Here is a 14505-nt window from a genome sequence, read left to right on the forward strand (position 1 = left end):
AATTGTTAAGTGTAAGAGAATACCATGTGTCCTAACTTCGTAACAACAAAATACAAGTAAATAAGAAAATCTTTACTTCTTCAGCTAAAATGAAATGGCGTATGGCTTTTAGTGTCGGGAGTGTCCGAGGACAAGTTCGGCTCGCCAGACGCAGGTCTTCTGATTTGACGTCTGTAGGCGACCTGCGCGCCGTGATGAGGATGAAATTATGATGAAGACGACACATACACCCAAACCCCGTGTCAGCGAAATTAACCAATTAAGGTTAAAATTCTTGACCCTGCCTGGAATCGAACCCGGGACCCCTGTGACCAAAGGCCAGCACGCTAACCATTTAGCCACAGAGCCTGACACTTCTTCAGCTGTATCATTGAATCTGATTATTACCACATTCTAAGTTATTCTAATTTTAATATAAGTGGACTAACATAATTCAAATATTTTCATTTACTTACTGCAATGTACGCAATACTAAATACATTGTGAAACTACAAGTAGAAAATTATATCATTATGTACACTTGTGCCTCGCGGTTACAAGGAAAAATTTCAACTTTTTCACTGTGTTACAAATATTATTTTCGCTGATGGCCACTGCATAGTAACTACAGAACTAAATATTGTAGTCCTCCATGAGAGATACTGTCGGACATAAGATTTATATTTAGAGGTCAAAACTGTATGGTAGAGCATCTTCTTGAGAGGCAATGTCATGGGAATGAAACAAAAAAAGGATTTTGTGCTTCCTTAATCATAGAAATGTCCATGGCATTAACATTGAAAATAACTATACTGCAGTTAATTAAAATATAAAAACACAGAAGTGAATCACTAAGGCAGCAAATAAAAGCAAGTTTGGATTTCATGTGTCTGTTGATATCGTGATCGTAAGCACTGGTAACCACTAAGGAAATATACGAGTTTATGGTTAATATAAACACAGCAGAACGATGCAAAGCAGTGACTACAAATCATATGAAGGAGGAAAACATATTTTAACAAAGGTCCAAATCGATCACTCTAAATTTGAATTCTGGCACTCTATGCTCTGATACGTTAGCATCTAACTTAAAAATACCACGGTCTTATATTTACTAGAATAACTACTCCTCTGTAGATCAATAATGGTTAACACATTGAAATATATTTTATTTCTAGTCAATATAATTCATTGCATATAAAATTACCATTATTAAAATCCGTAATTAACCATAATCAACTGAAGAACTGTTTATCATCAAACAGCAATTTTACTTATTAGGCACTGTTACATATTTGTTTAATTCTACTTCTAAAACCTCCATCAATTTTCGTTTCACTCCGAATCGAGCATATTCGGGTATTTGTTTAAGAGGTGTTAATAGAGACATCAGAAACATTTTATCACAATCGTCTTCTATTGACTGTTCACGATTCCGTCCTTCCATGATATCAACAGCTCTGTGTAAGGTATTAATGACTTCTTCTTCCACTGAATGTATGGGCTTTCTACGCTTACTCTCACTTGATACACTAGGTAGAACAGTTTCTCGAGCACGCATGCTAGTAACTTCTGAAGTCGGCTGAATATCATTTTCAGCTCCAGAGTTTGTAGTATCTTTCACTTTTACTATGTTTTTCAGAAATGATAACTGTTTAAAATAAACGTAAACTGGTCTCCTGCTGTCCATGGATCCTGATTTGAAACACTTTTGCCTCTGCAACTCACGACAATAACAGTCCCTAAGACTTTTCCATCTCCTTGCCAAACGCTGACCTGAAAATGTAAGAGAATTATGTCAAACTTGGAACATACAGTTTTCAAATAAAACATGTGTTACAAAATATATCAGTTTTATTCATAGGCGGAAGGTAACGAATAACATAACTCGTGTGCCGGGCTGAGTGGCTCAAACGATTGAGGCGCTGGTCTTCTGACTCAACTTGGCAGGTTCGATCTGGCTCAATCCGGTGGTATATGAAGGTGCTCAAATATGTCAGCCACGTGTCAGTAGATTTACTGGCACGTAAAAGAACTCCTGCGGAACTAAATTCCGGCACCTCGGCTCCTACCAAAATCGTAAAAGAAGTTAGTGGGACGTATTATCATTACTTAAAAACTCGCGGTACAATCAGCCCATTAACAGTCTTTGCTAGCCAAGACGACTGCCGCCCAGCCAAATGGCTTGCAAATTTTGGAGTACCACGTAGTCATTGATCGTTTTCGCGACCGGATCCGTTGCCTCTCATATCAGAGAGTCACTTGGGCTTATGAGGCTGAGTGGACCCCGCTCGAGCTTACGATTCAAAATTCAAATCCTTGGACTGACCGGGAATCGAATCCGAAGTTCACAAGTATGAGGCAGGCATGCTAAATCCACAATAGTGAAGGTCACAAATGTGAAAGTATAAATTAAGAATTATATGAAAGTAATTAAAGTCCGCTTCGAGGTCTCGATCCGGCGGTTGGGAGATTTTACCCGTGTCTGGTTAATTTCTCGGGCCTGGGGACTGGGTGGTTGTGTTAATATCAACACACGCCTCTTCATATACACCCACAACTTACCACACTACAAACCACCACGGAAACACGCAATAGTGAATACATCTCTCCACATAGCAAGTAAGGGAGATAGTGGGTTCAACTCCCACAGTCGGCAGCCGTGAAGATGGTTTTACATGGTTTCTCATTTTCAAAGCAGGCAGATGCTGGGGCTGTACCTTAATTAAGGACACGGCCGCTTCCTTTGCAGTTCTAGCCCATCTGAGTCGGTGCGACGTAAAACAGACAGCATTGGAAGGACATCTGGCCGTAAGACAGGGCGACACAGTGCCGAACATGCCATGTTGATAGAGTGGTTAACACTATGCAAGTCCGCCTTTGCCCCCTCGAGTTGGTGTAAGCTGAGTGAACCCCAGGGCTATGTGTATCTCCAGAAGTGGAAATTTCTTTCCTAAATTTTGGGGCTTCCTTCCCGGACGCACACGAACTCCACAATTCAGAAAAGGTTTTCAGGCAGAAAAAGAGGTGCGTCTGGATAGCTTGTACCTGGCGGCAGAGAAGAGCATAGTAGTGGTGAACCTAGCGCCGAGAACGTAAGGTACTGAAAAGTGCTGCTAGACGTTCTAGGGCCGGGCTGAGTGGCTCAGACGGTTAAGGCGCTGGCCTTCTAACCCCAACTTGGCAGGTTCGATCCTGGCTCAGTCCGGTGGTATTTGAAGGTGCTCAAATACGACAGCCCCGTGTCGGTAGATTTACTGGCACGTAAAAGATCTCCTGCGGGACTAAATTCCGGCACCTCAGCGTCTCCGAAGACCTAAAAGTAGTTAGTGGGACGTAAAGCAAATAGCATTATTATTAGACGTTCTAGGATAATTTTATTGGAGATGGAGAACAGTGAAAAGTAATGAACAGTGAAAGGGGTCACACTCTCCTACTTTTAAAAATCTTTACATTCAGGCATTACAGGAAAGTGAAATCTGCTGGTGATCAGGGTTAGAGTGAGCCTCCGTGACTCAGGCGGCAGCGCGCCGGCCTCTCACCGCTGGGTTCCTGTCCCGATCACTCCATGTGAGATCTGTGCTGGACAAAGCGGAGGCGGGACAGGTTTTTCTCCGGGTACTCCAGATGTTCCTGTCATATTTAATTCCAGCAACATACTCTAATTTCATTCCATTTCAACTGTCATTCATTAATCATTGCCCCAAAGGAGTGCGACAGGCTTCGGCAGCCGGCACAATCTTTCATATCCTCGCCGCTAGATGGAGGCTTAATTCATTAAATTCCTGACCCGGTCGAATGACTGGAAACAGGCTGTGGATTTTCATTTTTTCATCAGGGTTGGAGATGCTCGAAGAAGGAGAAATGTAATCCCAAACATTTTACACTGGGAAGTGACCATGTTTTCTCTAAGCGCGTGAAAAATCACACTCATGATCCATCTTGAGAAAAGTACAAACAGACATTCGGCTAAATAGTGTCGGCTCAGGTTTCTTGTTAAAAACTGACAAGAAAACCAAAGAACGACATCCAGAAGAAAATTGTGCAATGGCACAATAGTGAAATGGACAGACTGCACTTTTTTTAAATGCGCTTCGTACAAAGTTTGAATGAAAGTAATTGAAGATCGTTTTAATATGATTTACTGATGTGCTGGGGGGATGTGGCGAAGAGAGAATCACAGATCTGTTGCTAGTTGCGGAGTTCGTGTGTTGAGCAGGTAAACGTTGCGGAGTTCGTGTTCTGGCGGTAAGGGTAGTTATAGGCCTATACTAGACTTAACTAAAGTTGGCGTCTGACAGGTAAGCTTGGAGGGAGGAGCATTACACGTGCCATTTCACGATGTTGCCGCATTCCAGCATTCCTTTCTACATGCTCTTACCCCTCGCTTCCGGATCACTTATTCCCTCCTTCATTCTGACCGCTGTGATCTGCTGTAGACTACCTGGCCAGGCGGTGTCGTCCCATTTGCGATCACTCTTATACAATCAGGTTCTTATCAGTGACAGTGACAGGTTTGGCAACTCCCAGCAAGACGAGTTGCCCTGAAGTTTTATCTCCATGGCAACCGCAGTCGCTCCACCCTCGTTTCCATGGCAACCACACAGCCACTCCCTTTATCCCGCCTCGGCAGGCAGTAAATGGACCTCCCTCTAAGAAATGTCAGACGCCAACTCTTATAATTAGCAGTATAGACAAGTTGCGGCGTTCAGGCGTTGAGCAGGTAAAAGTTGCAGAGTTCGTGCTCTGGCGGTAAGGGTAGTTATAGACAAGTTGCGGAGTTCAGGCGTTGAGCAGGTAAAAGTTGCGGAGTTCATGTGAGCCGTCCTTTCCAGTCCTAGCTCTGTCCTATCTAATTGTCGCTATAAGACCTGTCAGTGTCGATGCGACGTAAAACCAATAACAACAACAAAATTAGAGATAATTACACAGGTACAGTACGAATACAGTACAGTGGCGTACGTACAGTTTCGTCAAGGGGGCTTTACACTTCCGCACCTTAAACCTACGGGACAATAAAGCAACTTGTCCACACAAAAACTCTTGAAACATGGGTACAAGAATGAAGAAGCAACTTCTTGAAATACTGTCATAGTATGTTATGAAAGAGAATTAATACCACAGGACTTCGTTGAGAGCAAGACAGTTATGCTGCCAAATAAAGGAAATGCGTAATAGAACAATATCTCTTCTTTCCTATGCTTCGAAAATACTGCTGAACATTTTAACGAACAGAATAAAAGAAAGGGTCGAGCAGTATTTGGAAGATGATAAGTTTGGATTCAAAGACACCAGGGAGGTAATTTTATCATTACGCTTGATTGCTGAAAGGAGAATCGAACAGGAAAATTATAACATATTTAATTACTTCTTTCGACACGGTAAAATCGCTATTTCAAGCAATGGAAGGATAGGCGCCTTATACCAAATTTGCACAAGTCGCAGAGCACCAAGACTGAAGGAAATTATAGTAACAACAAAGTAAAATTAAGGTGAGGCGTAAGGCAGGGGTGCCCTCTATCAGCCTACTTATTCAATCTGTACATTGAAGAAGCCATTACCGCTCTGAAGGGAACACAAAAGGAATTAATGTAAATGGAAAACGATTACACAGTGTAAGATCTGCAGACGACATCGCTATTGTAGCAGAAACAGAAAAGGACATGAAGAGGTTTCTACAAATTATGAACGAAGTTTTAGGCAGATTAAAGGTCAAAATTAACAATGATAAGGCTAAAACAATGACAGTAAGTAAAGGAAATTATAGACAGGAAGAAGCAACAAGACTGGGGGAAAAACAAACAGTAGATGGAAAATCAGAGTTCTGTTACCTTGGAAGTATTATCATCAACGACAAACAAGCATGAGAGAGGTTAAAAAGAGAATAGCTATGGCTAAGAATGCATTTCAAAATAAGAACGTAATTTGCTAATCAAAAAACACTTAAGTTTTGAGACGAGAAAAAAGTTGTGGAGTGTACTAACCTATGGGAGCGAAACATGGCTAGAAGAAGCTTATTTACTCACTTGTATGGCTTTTAGTGTCGGAAGTGGCGAGGATATATTCGGCTCATCTGGTGAGCGTCTTTATATTTGATACCCATGGGTGACCTGCGTGTCTGGATGTGGGTGATGATAATGGGGTAGGGAGAGGTGTCGGCACGTAGCCTACACCTGTCGAATAACACCAAAGGGTCTGCTCAAAGCTTTACGTCTCTGTTCGACGGACGAATCACCATTAACAGCGTCACTTCATACGAACACTGCGGAAAGGTTTGGAATTAAATCAACGCTTTTGGCACGCAATATAGTGGTTAGAAATTCCGTACCAACACCTCTCCTATCCCGCTGGCCAATATTCTGATGGTGAACATTTTTTCGACCAATGAGACTCGAACCGGCTAACCTCGGCGTCGGACCGTATAGACTTGGCATTTGTTTTTGTCGACAATTAAACAGACAAGTTAGACTGAAAGAAAAAGTAACACCGTAGTGCTGACAGAAGTAAATGAAAAGGGAACTGTCATGAGAGGAATAGAGAAAAGTAAGATGGAATTGTTGGCCACCTAATGAGACACAACAGTTGCATTTGCAACATCATGGAAAAGGCAGTTCTTGGAAAGAAAAAAAAAGAAGAAGAAGGCGACCAAGAGTTTCGTATATGAAGAACCCTATGATGCACTTGAACTGCAGCTCCTACGATGAGATGAAGATGTTGGACAGAGAAAGTTGCTTACAGCGATGATGATGATGATGATGATGATGATGATATTGTTTTATATTTAAATTAAAATAGGGAAGATCAAATATTCAAGGCAGGAGTCTAAACCCGGTACCCACTTTTACGAACGCCGCTGTAATACAGTACAGACTTGGGTATGACTCACGTTTACGTTACTTGGTATTATCATTGTATATATGTATTGAGCTCTCAGCACTCAGACTGTTAATATCCATAATTCTACCGCCAAGTGCTAAAAGAAGCTCAGGTATCACTGAAGAGGCGTACCAAGAAAATGACGATTGAGATAGTTTCCCGATTTCCTCACCAAGGCTTGAGATATCATTCTGTCAAGCCCACTGAAATACATTCACGAACTGACTACAAGCAACACCTTCACACAATTTTTCACATGAAAAGCCGGATAGCGATTTGTAATATTAATGTCACTCATACTTCAGTCTCATTCATATTGTAAAAGCCAAAGATCAAAGCGAGATAAACCAATGAAAGGAACAAATTTGTTCAAGCCCCTACCATACGAGCACTAGAGATATATTTAGGCTATTATTATTATTATTATTATTATTATTATTATTATTATTATTATTGTTACCGTGTTTTAGCGGTAGTTATGCGTAAAAGAAGGTGCGGGTGTGAATGGGTTTCAAGCTACGAAATTATAGTGCATGTAAAATTAATTTAAAATTTAACAAGGTTATATTTCCTTTTCAAAAACAAAGCAATAACAGACATGGCAGGTACAATGTAGCAAAACAAAGGGGAGTTACAATATTTACAGGTTTTGGGCTTCACGCCCTGACTTCAGCGATCAGCTCAGTTTTACCACAAACACAAGTTTTAACAGAGGGGCAGAAAACCCCATTCATCCCTAGGAGCCCCTGGCTCCGAATTACACAGAAAAGCCTCCACGAGGCATATGACACTCCATTTCAAAAGAGCGATCCGCTCTCAAAATTTAAGCCTCTCAAAGGCCACACCAAACTCTACCTTCAAGCTGTCCTTTAAGGACGTATTCACAGGGGTAAAATACCCAACCTACAGAGGTCTATTACATGAAAAGAAGGTTGATTACATGACCTCTAAAATAACAATTTGAGAGGAGGCGATCTTGCACTCCTAATACACTTTGTTTTTTTTAAAACCTAATCTGGCTCTGGGCCGCTAACGCAAGGGCTAATCCCATACTACAGAGGTGACTTAGAGAAGAACACTTTACATTACATAAACGAAGAATAGTTTGAGAAAATAAGTTCACCTCAAAACAAATGTGAGTGGGAGCTCGAGAGGGTTAGCACTCTCTATCCCAATATGTAGCCTTACAAGAAAAAGATGAAAAGAGTAATTACATTTTAGGAAAAGGTTACATGATGGAAATGCTTCGAACCCGCCGCGAGTGTTAAACTGCCGACCTAGCAAGAAAAGAAGTTATTAATAGGCCATTACCTGGTGTTGAACGGCTGAAGAAGAAAGAGGCGCTTCCCGCCTCCTGCTATGTACTTAATACACTGAAAGATGGAACAGAAGTGGCCCGGAGACCCCAAAATCAGCAGTTTATATCCTCTCGCGGAAGATTCTAGGCGTTAGGGGAAATAAAACACCCTCCCTCAAAGTTTTTATTGGCTAGGGAAAAGAAACCCCTACATAGAGGAAGAAGAAACACATTATTGGTGGAAAATTAATTAAAGAAATACGGGATTGGCTAGATCCAAAATAAGGGGAAAAAGAGGGGTATACAGCCAACTTAAACAATGACAGAAAGAAATTTAACCAAGAACAAACTCTTGAAATAAAAATTTCTCCAACAAAATAGTTCTTTGACTCCGCACTAGGTCGCACTATTGTTGATCTTCAGTAGTGTCCTCTAGAAGAGAAAGTTCACACTTCTTACTTCAAGCGAAACAAAAACACATCAAAAATGACACAGTTCACAAACTCAAAAATTTCCAGGTAGTGACATCTTCTGAGAAAGTAGAGAATTAATAGAATAGATAAAGTTCAACCTTCCTCCAGAAGAGGAGTTTCAACTGGCGCAACTTTTAAATAAACGGTGTAGAGGTGTACCGCCCGGTACAATTATTATTATTATTATTATTATTATTATTGCAAACAAACGAGCTTGTACTATTTATGTGACTGATAGCCACGGAAACTCCAGTTTTAAGTGGAATCCGAATCACAAGCAAATGACTTTTAGTTTCCAAAATCCTACACACACCGGCCGGGATTCGAACTGTGGGCGCCTTGGTCAGAAGCCAGCAATAGTGCCATTCGGCTATCACGACCCCATTGTTATTAATAACATAATTTATGAACATAATAATAATAATAATAATAATAATAATAATAATAATAATAATAATAATAATAATAATGAAAACGAAAATCCACAGCCTGTTTCCGGTCATAGTGTCGGCTGCCGAAGCCTGTCGCGCTCTTCTGGGGCGATGTTTAGTAACTAACAGATGAAATGAAAAGATATTAGAATGTTGCTGGAATGAAAGGTGACAAGGGAAAAAAACCGGAGTACCCGAAGAAAACCCTGTACCACCTCCTCTTTGAACAGCACAAATCTCACATGGAGTGACCGCGATTTGAACCATGGAACGAGCGGTACGACGCTGGCGCGCTGCCATTTGAGCCACGGAGACTATAATAATAATAATAATAATAATAATAATAATAATAATAATAATAATAATAATAATAATAATAATAATAATAATAATCACTACCATCAAAGTAATCAAATTAAGACTTGTCCAGCAAGATGGAACCAATTACAGCATCGATTAAGAAGGGACGACTGCAATTCTACGGACACATGTTCGATGACCGATTAACAAAAGGAATATGGAGTCTAATTAGACTTAAGACGACAAGGCTGAGGTGGTTCCAGGAATGCGAGGAGGGTCTGAGACAAATCGGTATCCCGGAGAGAGAAATTAGTAACAGGAACAAATTCAGAGGTTGGTGAACAGGTTTTAAAATGGCATCTAATTCCAGAAGACGGAGGAGATCTGTTCCCGAAGAACACAGAAAAGCCCTCGTTGATGGGCTCAGAAAATACTGACAGCAAGTTAAAGCCGGAATAAGAACAATACTTCGGAGCCTCAGACAGCAGGACGTCGGCCTCTCACCGCTGGATACCGTGGTTCAAATCCTGGTCACTCTATGTGAGATTTGTGCTGGACAAAGCGGAGGCGGAACAGGTTTTTCTCCGGGTACTCCGGTTTTCTCTGTCATCTTTCATTCCAGCAACACTCTCCATTATCATTTCATAGCATTTATCAGTCATTAATAAATCACTTTGGCAGTGCCGACCCCATTGTAATAATAGCCTATATATCTGGTTCAATCATTACATCCCTGACCCGGTCAAAGACTGGAAAACAGGTTGTAGGTTTTTTCAGAACAATACCTAGACACTAAATTGAATTTGGTTGTTGCCACGCAGTCCATTGAGGCTCAACTCGATACATAAAATATATTTTATTTCAGCACCTTCAAAGGCCAACTGACTTAGTCAGGACTGAACCTGTCAACATGAACTCAGAAGGCCCACTCTTCTATCGTCTGAGCCACTCAGCTCGGTTGTTGTTATTATTATTAGTAGTATTATTATATTAGATAATACATTCGTCCGAAATTCTAAAACACGGTTTTAAACACAATAAATGGAATCTAAACTTACCGAGTTCCTTTTTTTCAGTAATCGTTGGGTCCTCCTTCTCTATAAACGCTTCCACCAGTTCTTCCCAGGATTTCCACCTCAGTTCCCGATTGTTGTAATCGGAACTTACTGTGTCCCAGATAGCAGGCCTTTTTTTTACTTCATGTATTAGCTTCTCTACATTCACTTCGCTGTGCTCCATGGCGATGTGGCCGCCTCTGTACTTCTCGTGAAGCACACTGAAGCGTGTGGCTGGGCGAGTCGCGTCGAGCAGTACGCCTGCGAGCCACGCGGCGAGTAGCGCCACTTCGCACGCACGCGGCGGCCAAATGCAGTGGAGCAAGCAGACGTCATAACAGGGTCAAGTGCGTCCGACTCTATCACATTTCCTAATGTTCAATAATAATAATAATAATAATAATAATAATAATAATAATAATAATAATAATAATAATAATAATAATAATAATCGGTTGGTAAACTAGCCTTGACAAATAAGGAAAACTGCCAAGAATTAGCTACACATTTTTCACAGCTTTTAAATTGTCCAGAACCCAAAAAGAGATTCCCGAAAGTACAGCCAGAAATCATACCGGAAAATTCGTCACCACCAACTCAAGAAGAAATTTATTCACATATCAAGAAACTTAAAGACAACAAAGCATCAGGGGAAGACGGAATTGTAGCTGAACTTCTGAAAAATTTAGGCCCAAATTCACTCAGAGAAATTACACAAATAATCCAAAACATTTGGCAACCGAAAAGCTCCCGGATGACTGGAAGATTGCTCTAATCCATCCACTACATAAAAAAGGCAGCAAGTTAGACGTAAACAATTACAGAGGAATCTCACTTGTATCAGTCACATACAAAATACTATCAGCCTGTCTCTTGCATAGAACACAACAACAATTAGAACCCAAATTATCAGAATTTCAAGCAGGATTCAGACCAAACAGGTCATGCCCAGAACAAATTTTCAACCTCAAAACCATACTTAAACTACGAGCCCTCAGACAAAAGCCTACAGTATGCACATTTGTAGATTTCAAAAAGGCATATGATTCGATAGACAGACCCTCACTATTCCACATTCTAGAAGAGAGAGGACTAGATCCCAAAACCCTAGAACTCATAAGACAAACACTAACGGGCACAAAATCTAAAGTGAAATTTATGGGAGAAACTTCAGAACCCTTCGACATTCAAACAGGTGTGAGACAAGGTGATGGACTCTCTCCTATTCTGTTCAACGTCGTCCTAGACAAGGTTATGGAAGAATGGGAGAAGGAACTCAAGAAACGTGAATCTTGGAAACCGATCCGATTGGGCTTTCCCAAAAACAACCTCTACGTACCATACCTTGCATTTGCGGACGATCTGGCGATTTTAACAGAGGATGAGGAGACTGCCATCAAGCAGCTTGAGATACTTAAGGAATCTGCAGAAAAAGTGGGACTACAGATTTCATTTGAGAAAACTAAATTCTTCTGTTCAAAGACAGATATCACGAGCCTGAGAACAAAATACGGTAAAATCGGCCGGGTCTCGTACTTTAAATACCTCGGAGAATTCATCGAACCGACAGGCCTTGAGAAGATCTCACAGCAAAACCGTCTCCAAAAAGTCAAGAAGGCATTAGGGTTAGTTCAAGACATCTACAACAAAAAATGCATGTCAAGACAGACAAAAATTCGGCATTACAACACAGTCATAAAACCAACAGTCCTTTACGCAAGTGAAACATTGTCACTTAACAGTAAACAAGAATTAGAAGAAATAAAAAAGCAAGAGAGGAAGATCATCAGGAAAATCCTAGGAGCAAGATATACCCAAGATGGTTACAGGCTACAATCAATCAAAACAACAGAAAAAGTTTCAAACATTGAAATTGACATTAAGAAAAGACGAATGAAATTCTTTGGACACCTCACAAGATTACCAGAAAATCGACTGTCAAAAAGAATATTAAATTATGTTAGCTCACTTAAGAATTCAACACCTTGGCTGGACGAACTTCGAAAGGACCTCAAAAACGCAAACATATGTGCAACAGACATTTTAGAAAGAGACACCTTCAGACACAAAGTCAACAAGTGGGAAGTTACATCAGAGCAACCAAAGCAAAAACAGTGCAGACCGAAATGGTCGGAAGAACGTAAACAAGCCTTCTCAGAGAGAATGAAAGCCTATTGGAAGAACAAGAAGAACCCAAAGAAAGCTTGATTGAGTTGTTTGCTTAACGTCTTCCATTATTGGGAGAATACGCTAATAATAATAATAATAATAATCGGTACGCATACAGTCTATGACGAATAGTATTAGCATTATTTTCAGAAAGTACAATATCAAGACCATCTTTAAGGCTAACTCATCATGAACAATTTTGTTTGCGATCTGTTACAGATCCTATTGGTCTAAACAACACTAGAATATGCTATACATGATTTCTCGTTATTGCTGATATGTTAATGATGACCGAACATGTGGGAAGGTAAAGAGAGTTAAGGAACATCGCAGGCATTTACGTCTCTATTTTTTTACAGTCTGCTTGATGTAGCACCGACGCGGGTAGTCTTATGGCGACGATGGGATAGGAAAGGACTAGGAATGGGAAGGAAATGATCATGGTCTTAATTAAGGTACAGCTCCAGCATTTGCCCCGTGTGAAAATGGGACACCACAGAAAATCATCTTCAGAGCTGCCGAAAGTGGGGTTCAAACCCACTACCTGCCGAACGCAAGCTGACATCTACGTGACCCTAACCGTACAGCCACTTGTTCGGTCCAGAGAAGTGTGCTGTGGCAGAGCATATGTCATACATAATGACTATTAAATCCCTTTTGATGAAATATCTGTCATTTGTAAGGAGAAATGGAATTAACTACACTTGTGAGTCTATCTGCCTTAAGCCTAGTTTCTATGGTCTGGCAATTTCTCAAAGAGAATTTTCATTGTTCTACCTAAGAAGACGATCTTAATCGCATGATGGAAACGCGCCAGCTTATATGTTATTATAACACGACCACATATCCCCAATATACAGTTTATTACATTAATATAATAATAATAATAATAATAATAATAATAATAATAATAATCGTATGGCCTTAGCTACCGTATGCAGGTATTTTAATCTGAAACTGTATAGGCTTCCTGCGCGGCAATTTCGACGTTCCGCTGTACTCCAGTACATGGTAACGTAAACTGGATCTCTGTTGGGCGACCTACGGCTGAGTTAAAAATAAATGTCGGGTAAACACCAAATGTGTGACCAGCAATTTCTTATATGCCGACATCGTACAACATGAAGTATCGACTACCGAGCTCGATAGCTGCAGTCAATTAAGTGCGGCCAGTGTTCAGTATTCGGGAGAACCCCACTGTCGGCAGCCCTGAAGATGGTTTTCCGTGGTTTCCCATTTTCACACCAGGCAAATGCTGGGGCTGTACCTTAATTAAGGCCACGGCCGTTTCCTTCCCACTCCTAGCACCTTCCTGTCCCATCGTCGCCATACGACCTATCTGTGTCGGTGCGATGTACAGCAACTTGCAAGAAAAAAAAAATGGTATCGACTTAAGTTCTTTCCGCTCTTCAAAAATCCGACTAGTTCTGCCGGGTTTTACCCGCGATCTTGGGATCCAGAGGCCGGCACTCTACCTCTGATCAACAGAGCTTAATAATAATAATAATAATAATAATAATAATAATAATAATAATAATAATAATAATAATAATACAGTAGAACTTACGACTTGCGTACGTTTCAGTTGCACACGGTTATTTTCCGATCCGCTTGCGTCAGAGCATAAGCCACGCCTCTCACCGGGCCAAACAATATTTACTATTTTATCCCAGTTTCATGGTAGCTTACCTTACATTTATGCATATAATGAACGCGTTCCATTTTATTTATCAATTACTCGTGGAAAAATACGGAAACGTTATAAAGATAGCAAACAAATGTAACAAATATATAGGCTATTAATAGGTTACTGTTTGTAATGTATAAACAATGTGAAATATATGGGAATGCATGAAACAAAAATTAAGAAATAACTTCAGTTTTGAAAAACAGCTACAAAGTATTATACAAAATACATGAAAGCA

General features: G+C 40.5%; 2 protein-coding genes across 2 annotated transcripts in view; both read right to left on the reverse strand.

Moving 5' to 3' along the window:
- Dip-C (dipeptidase C) overlaps positions 1–14505 on the reverse strand; it is a 1401195-nt gene that overhangs the window by 762104 nt on the left and 624586 nt on the right. The window lies entirely within an intron of this gene.
- Positions 1142–10617, reverse strand: LOC136872603 (uncharacterized). The gene is made up of 2 exons (XM_067146406.2): positions 10415–10617; positions 1142–1755 (listed from the first exon to the last, which is right to left on the reverse strand). The coding sequence occupies exons 1-2, from the start codon at positions 10593–10595 to the stop codon at positions 1250–1252; spliced, it is 687 nt and encodes a 228-aa protein (XP_067002507.2). The 5' UTR covers positions 10596–10617; the 3' UTR covers positions 1142–1249.

This window comes from Anabrus simplex, chromosome 4 (genome assembly GCF_040414725.1).
Source record: "Anabrus simplex isolate iqAnaSimp1 chromosome 4, ASM4041472v1, whole genome shotgun sequence".
Taxonomy (NCBI): domain Eukaryota; kingdom Metazoa; phylum Arthropoda; class Insecta; order Orthoptera; family Tettigoniidae; genus Anabrus; species Anabrus simplex.

Coding starts and splice junctions, on each gene's coding strand:
- LOC136872603 (XM_067146406.2), bottom strand. CDS start 10,595: ATGGAGCACAGCGAAGTGAATGTAGAGAAGCTAATACATGAAGTAAAA. Junction 1,756..10,414: donor TACTGAAAAAAAGGAACTCG/GTAAGTTTAGAT, acceptor TTACATTTTCAG/GTCAGCGTTTGGCAAGGAGA.